The sequence below is a fragment of the Limulus polyphemus genome, unplaced genomic scaffold (genome assembly GCF_000517525.1).
Source record: "Limulus polyphemus unplaced genomic scaffold, Limulus_polyphemus-2.1.2 Scaffold10939, whole genome shotgun sequence".
In the NCBI taxonomy this organism is placed as follows: domain Eukaryota; kingdom Metazoa; phylum Arthropoda; class Merostomata; order Xiphosura; family Limulidae; genus Limulus; species Limulus polyphemus.
In genome coordinates, this window is record NW_013676549.1 from 6,865 (window position 1) to 15,021 (window position 8,157).

At 34.5% G+C, this 8,157-nt stretch overlaps 1 protein-coding gene across 1 annotated transcript; it reads right to left on the reverse strand.

Moving 5' to 3' along the window:
- Positions 1 to 720: 720 nt before the first annotated feature.
- LOC111083737 (mucin-5AC-like) lies at positions 721 to 7,851 on the reverse strand. The gene is made up of 3 exons (XM_022380398.1): positions 5,981 to 7,851; positions 4,825 to 5,234; positions 721 to 3,103 (listed from the first exon to the last, which is right to left on the reverse strand). Exons 1-3 carry the CDS (start codon positions 7,006 to 7,008, stop codon positions 2,628 to 2,630), a joined length of 1,914 nt encoding a protein of 637 aa, XP_022236106.1. The 5' UTR covers positions 7,009 to 7,851; the 3' UTR covers positions 721 to 2,627.
- Positions 7,852 to 8,157: the final 306 nt, after the last annotated feature.

Genomic DNA, 8,157 nt, shown 5'->3' on the forward strand with positions numbered 1-8,157 from the left:
TGGGTTTAAAAACACTGACAACAAACCCATTTTATCTATCCTCTCCTCTGGAGTTTGTATCCTTCTCTTAATACGTATCCACAGTTTTCTTTATTATTTGATTATTTCTATGGATTTCTGTGCTAAATTAGGCCCATTTGCTCTGTAACAAAGATCCTTCGGTAACTAGTCATTATAGAGGACTCTGGATGTCTTAAGTTATATGGGCCACTCTACTTATATGCATTATTTAACAATGAATTCCAGAGTCAACCAGATTATGTATAGTATTACACATCCAGTATTTCCCCAATTTTACAGAACATGCACTGTTAAATAAAAATCCAATGGTGTTTGTCAACCCCCAAACTGAAAATAAGTTTTTTGCTTTTTGGTAGATATATAAAGTTTTTACTAAACTTTACCTAAGGTTGTGGTGTTATTGTGAAACAATATCTATGGAGATCCTTGTGAAGCCAATAATTACTGGGAACTGTAAGGACAACCAGCAGATATTCTGTCAAAATTGCAAATAAACTGGATAACACATGTCAGAAGCATCAGATTCAAAGATTACTTGTGAGTGTAAGGTAGCAAAATGCTGAATGTGCTACCAGTACAGGATTCAAAGATTACTTGTGAGTGTAAGGTAGCAAAATGCTGAATGTGCTACCAGTACAGGATTCAAAGATTACTTGTGAGTGTAAGGTAGCAAAATGCTGAATGTGCTACCAGTACAGGATTCAAAGATTACTTGTGAGTGTAAGGTAGCAAAATGCTGAACATGCTACCAGTACAGGAGAGAAAACAAGTCCTAAAAGATGCCAGAGAAGGATTTTTATTGGTGCTAATTCAAATGCTTACCTACAGACCAGTAATGTTCACAGAATCATCAGGTGTGAACAGTTATGGACAGAACAGCAAGAGTGGGTAACTTTTTTGGAGACTACTATGATCAAGTCCTACAGTTCCCAATGTTTTATTCAAACTTTTTGAATTTCCAGATGTTGTGTGGCTCCTATTTAGTTGTTTTAAAAACTTGAGATGAAAACCACATGTACTTGCCAAATGTAACAAAAATTTACCCACTTTCAAAACTGATTCTCAGATGATATAAATCTGTATATACGTATATGTACATTACTTTTAGTTCTACTTTACTCAGATTTATATATTTTTTCAAGGTGGGAGTACACCATAACTTTTAAAAGCAAGTTTCATTATATAAAATATCCTTAGACCCATTTTTATCATCCAGAGTATGTGTTCACACATCATATCTGTAAGTGGCTTGTTCCTGAATCACTTGTAGTTTAAAACATGTCACTGTTGTACATATTTTATACACAGATTTTACTAGACATCAGTACATATACATATTTAAAATTGCCATATCAAACAGAAAGGTAATTCATCTTTACATATATTATTAATACTGGTTTCACCTCCACTGCACTGAAATACTATTAATTACTCTTTCAATCTGTCCATTTTTAAATTCCAAGAATAAACTTATATACTCTGAGTACAGAGTTTGTTATCTAGTAAATAAGTCAAAACACTCTTAATATTACATCATCAGTAAACAGAACTTTTTAAGTAATTTTGGTTAATGTCTGATTCTTACAGCTGAACATATCAAAACAAAAAATAGCTGTTAAAGCAAAGTTTGGGTAGTGTTAACTAATCATTTCATTTAATATCACAATACATCTGTTTTTTCTTCTTACAAAACTAAGAACTAACAATACTTTATTTTAACAGAAAGTTCTGAAGGCAACTTAATACAGTACATAAATTACATTTACTCGACCAAATTACACAGATATTAAACACGTATATATGACCTCTGAACTGTTCATTCCGTATCTAGTTCTTGTTTGTAAAATAATGTTCATTTGGTTTTGTGGTATGTTTTAGTACAACAACAATGTTTCTTGGTAAAAATATACCTTGCTTTAAACTTGCGTGTATATTACAAAAATGTCATAAAAACTCAATTATTATATATATATATATTGTGAAAAATGTACATTTTTCTTCTCTAAACTTTAAAATATGAATGAAATCTACACATCTAGAATTAGATGTTTATTAACTTTGTTTTATAAATGATTTACTATAAAATTAGTATCTGATACGTAAAATATTTATGCAAAATGAAAGCTTCTTACAAAGATCAGGTATGTGAAATAGTTATAAAATCATATACTGTCCAACATCAGTTCTTTACTCTTTGTTTATTCCGTTATTACACAGTTTTAGAACATAGATTCTTGTTAGTATTGGTGCCATCCTTTCTGGTTTGTGAATTTTAAGTGTACTTCTTTAAATAACTAGGCTGTTTCAATTTTTGTCCTCATGGCATAAAAAAAAAGCAAAATGTGTAACAAATGTGTGTTTACATTCAAAGAAATAAATTTAATAACAATAAAAGTTCAATACATAAATTCTTTATCTCATCCTTCACATGAGAGATGTAATACTAGTAAAAAAAATTCTACAGCAAAGAAAAGACGTTTTTCAACCTCTTAGTTCACTAGGAGTGTGAATAAATTTTAGTTCTTACATTTCCTTTTACATAAAACATTTAGCTTCAGAAAGATGAGGTCAATCACAGACCAGATAAACCTTTAGAAAGCTTGACTTTAACTAGATGTAGTGGGAGTATCACTAGAACTGGCTGTAGGTTGAACAACTAATGGTTGGCTAATTGTTGCAGGAAGGGTAATAGCTGTTGATTTCCCTGGAGAGCAACTCTGTGATACAAGAGATGATGATGACTGCATGGGTAGAGGCCCAAGGCCTTGAACAATACTAACAGCTGCTGAAGCTGTCATTTGCTGTCCTAAGCCAGCAGTAACAGTACCTGTTGGGTGGAGGGCTATTCCACCAGAGGGGGTAATGATCCTAGCAAACAGAGGCTGACCTTTACATCCTTTAACAGGTGCTACAGTCTGAGACATAGGGATGACTTTGATGCCTTGAAGTGCTTTGACATTAAGAGGGGTGACAGCTGCTCCTCGAATCCCTTGCTGGGCTGCAGTGGCCATTATAACAGCTGGAGGGGCTCCAGGTGCAGCCATCATGTAAGTCTGTGTGGTTTTTAGAGATCCTTGGCAAGCTGAAACACAAAACAGTTATACAGTCTAAGAATACTCAACAGAGTACTCTAAAATACCAAACTATTTAGAATACAGTCATACACTGATCTGGTAAACAATCCCTTAAACAGCTATACGGACAAAATAATAAACTAGGTTAACCATGTTGTGTACAATACTTTGTTAGTGTGGGTGTCTATTTAAATAACTAAGTTAACCAGGTTGTGTAAATACTTTGTTACTGTGGGTATGTATTTAAATAACTAGTTATAAAGACAAAATAATAAATAGGTTAACCAGGTTGTGTACAATACTTTGTTGATGTGGGTATGTATTTAAATAACTAGGTTAACCAGATTGTGTACAATACTTTGTTGATGTGGGTGTGTATTTAAATAACTAGGTTAACCAGGTTATTTAAATACACACCCACACCAACAAAGTATGGTACACAACATGGTTAACCTAATTATTTAAATACACACCCACACCAACAAAGTATTGTACACAATCTGGTTAACCTAGTTATTTGAATACACATCCACACTAACAAAGTATTGTACACAATCTGGTTAACCTAGTTATTTAAATACACACCCACACAACAAAGTATTGTACACAATCTGGTTAACCTAGTTATTTAAATACACACCCACACTAACAAAGTATTGTACACAACCCACACTAACAAAGTATTGTACACAATCTGGTTAACCTAGTTATTTAAATACACACCCACACTAACTAAGTATTTACACAACATGGTTAACTTAATTATTTAAATACACACCCACACTAACAAAGTATGGTACACAACATGGTTAACCTAATTATGTATTTAAATAATTAGGTTAACCAGATTGTGTAAATACTTTGTTAGTGTGGGTGTGTATTTAAATAACTAGGTTAACCAGATTGTGTAAATACTTAGTGTGGGTGTATATTTAAATAACTAGGTTAACCAGATTGTGTACAATACTTTGTTAGTGTGGATGTGTATTCAAATAACTAGGTTAACGAGATTGTGTACAATACTTTGTTGGTGTCGGTATGTATTTAAATAATTAGGTTAACCAGATTGTGTAAATACTTAGTGTGGGTGTATATTTAAATAACTAGGTTAATCAGATTGTGTACAATACTTTGTTAGATACTTACTTTGTTAGTACAATACTTTGTGTGGATGTGTATTCAAATAACTAGGTTAACCAGATTGTGTACAATACTTTGTTGGTGTGGGTGTGTATTTAAATAATTAGGTTAACCATGTTGTGTACCACACTTTGTTAGTGTGGGTGTGTATTTAAATAATTAAGTTAACCATGTTGTGTAAATACTTAGTTAGTGTGGATGTGTATTTAAATAACTAGGTTAACCAGATTGTGTAAATACTTAGTTAGTGTGGGTGTATATTTAAATAACTAAGTTAACCAGGTTGTGTAAATACTTAGTTAGTATGGGTATGTATTTAAATAACTAGGTTAACCAGATTGTGTACAATACTTTGTATGTGTGGGTGTATATTTAAATAACTAGGTTAACCAGATTGTGTTCAATACTTTGTATGTGTGGGTGTATATTTAAATAACTAGGTTAACCAGATTGTGTACAATACTTTGTTAGTGTGGGTGTATATTTAAATAGCTCTAGTCTAAAATATTGTTTCAGTTGAAAAACAGCTGTCTACATTTAATGTTAATTGCTCTACAACTACCTCTAACCAAAGTAAGAGTAAACTCACCAAATACTACGGCAGATGAAGAACCAGGAGAACTTGTGGCAAATATTACACTGGGTAGCGATGAACCCTGAGCTAAAGAAACTGAGGTACCACCAGTTGCAAACTGATTTGTTCCTTTGGGAGACATAACAAGGGTTTGAGAAGGCTTTCCTGGCAATGGACTAGTGGCCACACCACTAGAGGGCCCTGAAGAGTTTGCTGCTTTCACTGGACTGGAACTGTGAGATGTGGCTATAGGAATAGGAGTAACCTGCGTAGCAGAGTTCATAGCTTCAAGCTGAGCAGCTTGAAGTAGTCCCAACTGCCCCTGAGTAACAGATAGAAGCTTTGGCTGGGAAATCAAGACATTTGGGGAGAGAGACGTTGTTGTTGCGTTCGTCCCTTGAGTCATCAGAGCCAATCTGTTTAACCTAAGTAAATTGTAGAAAGGTAATCAATTCTCATACACATAATAATGTGCCTTTTCTAGGTTCATCTAAAGTTGTGAAGGCTTTTCTAATTGTTGAGTAAAGAAAACCAAGAGAAAACAAAGTTAAATACAACAAGAGAGGTTTTCAGGTGTAGCTAAACTGTAGTTTCAAAGTGTTACTGATATAACAAGTGACAAAGAAACTCCCACCTACGAGCATAATGTGATTTTAAGATCAGCATGAAGATTATTGTTATTATATCTACTTTACAGTATATCTTTATTTGGGAATTTTTAGTTATATTGAACATTTTAAACATAAGAAAGAGATTGACATATGGAAAGTAAAAAAAAAAAATATTTGTCTGGGAAACAATCTGAGAATAAATGGACAAAGTTTCCTATCAAACAATTCACTATCTTCATTGTATCATTAAATATTAAAGTAAAATAACATTTGTTAGCTGGTGAGAGTCGTTAATCTAAGTTGACTGTTATCTGCTACATTATGAGTAACTGCACATAAAAAAATTATAGATAATCTATCAATTGTGAACATAAAAAGCATGGTTTTTAATTATTTATGACATTTTTTCTGTACATTTTTCATCTTATAGATTTACTTTGTTTCTTGCCTTTCTGCTCACAAGTCAAAACAACTACTATATAAAATAAAATATGAGACATTAATTATAAAATCATATTTCCTCTAACTTCCTTTCTCTCATCAGTAAAACCTATACTTACTTAACTCCAGCAGTAGCTAATTGATTAGTCTGAAGTACATTAAGCTGAGTTGCAGCTCCTAGCGGACGAACAAAACTGTTTCCTTGAATGTGAATGGTAGAAGCTCCAGCAGGAGCCATTCCTGGTTGGCTAGTCACTAGACCAGCAGAGGCTGGTACTAGACTGCCCAAGGAAACCATCTGAGACCCCGACACCAGACGAGCTACCATTGGTTTAGATACATTTCCCACTGATCTCATTGTACTGGCTGCAGTCCCTGTAGCTAGGATAGGAAGAGTAGCAACTGAAGATTTAGGCTTCCCTCCTGCTTCCTGCTTGACTACAATAGTTTGTAGGTTCTGTAGAGTGCTTGATGTAGGTGCAGAAGTGCCACTGGTTCTCCTTGAGCCAGCAGTGGCTGTTCCTCTGGCAGCCGTAGGAAAAGTTAGGTTCACCATGCCAGGAAGACCCTGGTTGAATACCGGTTGTAAAACAGGGGGCTGACCAACAAAAGCTGGTGAAGATGGCTTCATGTCCATGGTTGTTAATCCTGATGGTGGCGTTGAAGATGTCAGAGGGGAAGATGAAGGCTGATCACCAGTAGAAACCACCGACTGCAGTTGGGTGACTCCCATGAACTGAGCTGCATTAACATTGGCTATAACAGTCTTGGGACTAGGAAGAGATTGACTTGATCCTTGAGATGGAGGACGGGAATTACTTCCACCATTATGAGGAAGACCTGTTGCAGTTACTGACATCAAGGTGGAGAGTTTAGGGGCAGATATTATGTTTGGAGAGACAAGAGCTGCCACAGCTTTGGAGGTAGCATCAACCGAGTGTTTCTGAGGGGTGCTCAGAATGGGAGTGTTAGTTGTAGAAGACAAGGCAGGCGACAGACTACTGATATTGGCCTTAATGTTATTTGGTGTGGATGTAGGCATGGATAAACTTCTCACGAGTTGGCGGGAAACTGCAGGATGACCTTGCTTGGGACTACTCTGCAAGCAGACAACAAAGACCGATTTATTACACATGTAAAGATTCATCCTAAAAAAGTAACTGTTAAACCTCTATGAATAATTCACCTTCAATTTCAAAATGACCATTTTGGTGTGCATAATTAAACGAAACAGGAAGACAAAAGTAACATATCAAAAAATCACTGACGTAAATGTTGAATATTTAATAGGAAGCAATAAATCTAAAGAAAAAGAGCTTCTTCAAGGCTAATCTTGTTATATGCTTGCTACACCACACAGTTGTTACCAATGTATTTAAACCTTTTCATCTACACCTTTTGCAAAAGTTACAAACATTCAAGAAAACAAAGCTGTCCCACAATATGTTGAAAAGTGTACTTTAACTATCCATTAACTTTTCAAATTTATAAAATATCCTCTAACATATTATGTATTTTTAATATCTTATTTTATCAATGGAGTCATGTGGACAATTTCTTTATAAACAAGTAACTTCTGTTAAGTCTTGGAGTGTTAGTGTAATAGATTTCCACAACTTAACTACTAAAAATGACAAATGTTATCATTATTATATTAGCTATTTTTCGACAGTTTACAAAACCCTCTCTCCTGCAGCTGTCAACTGACCAAATATAAGATGAATCCTTAGAAAATTTACAGATCTATTTTCATAACAAGCTGACAACAAAAAAACACTGAATCTCTATTACAGAAAAATCAAATAACAAAAATTAAATTATATACAAACATACATGTACATTTATACAAGTCTTTTGTAGGACTCTAAAGTTTAAATAGTCCTGTTTTCCGGGTCGTTTTCTGTGTGTTTGAAAGTGCTTCAGTTTTATTTTCCAAATAAGGTCCAAATCCTTTGCCTCAGATCATTTCTCCTTTATTCTTCTCCTTGCAGGGTTGCAACACAGAGTCTAACATCATGAGAAGAAGAATGAAGGATACTGAACAAGCAGAAAGCAAGACAGGAAGCCATATGACAGGACTCAACACAGAGTCTAACACCATAAGAAGAAGAATGAAGGATACTGAACAAGCAGAAAGCAAGACAGGAAGCCATATGACAGGACTATTCCTGTCATACGGCTTCCTGCTTGTTCAGTAAATTTGTCAGACTCTGCTCTTAAGCTTTCACAAACATCATGCAGTCTTTTTCTTCTTCAGTATTTTAAGTTCTTCTTCATATTGCTTCCTCTTTTCATC

Coding starts and splice junctions, on each gene's coding strand:
- LOC111083737 (XM_022380398.1), bottom strand. CDS start 7,008: ATGAATCTTTACATGTGTAATAAATCGGTCTTTGTTGTCTGCTTGCAG. Junction 5,235..5,980: donor TTAGCTACTGCTGGAGTTAA/GTAAGTATAGGT, acceptor CAATTTACTTAG/GTTAAACAGATTGGCTCTGA. Junction 3,104..4,824: donor TTCATCTGCCGTAGTATTTG/GTGAGTTTACTC, acceptor TTTGTGTTTCAG/CTTGCCAAGGATCTCTAAAA.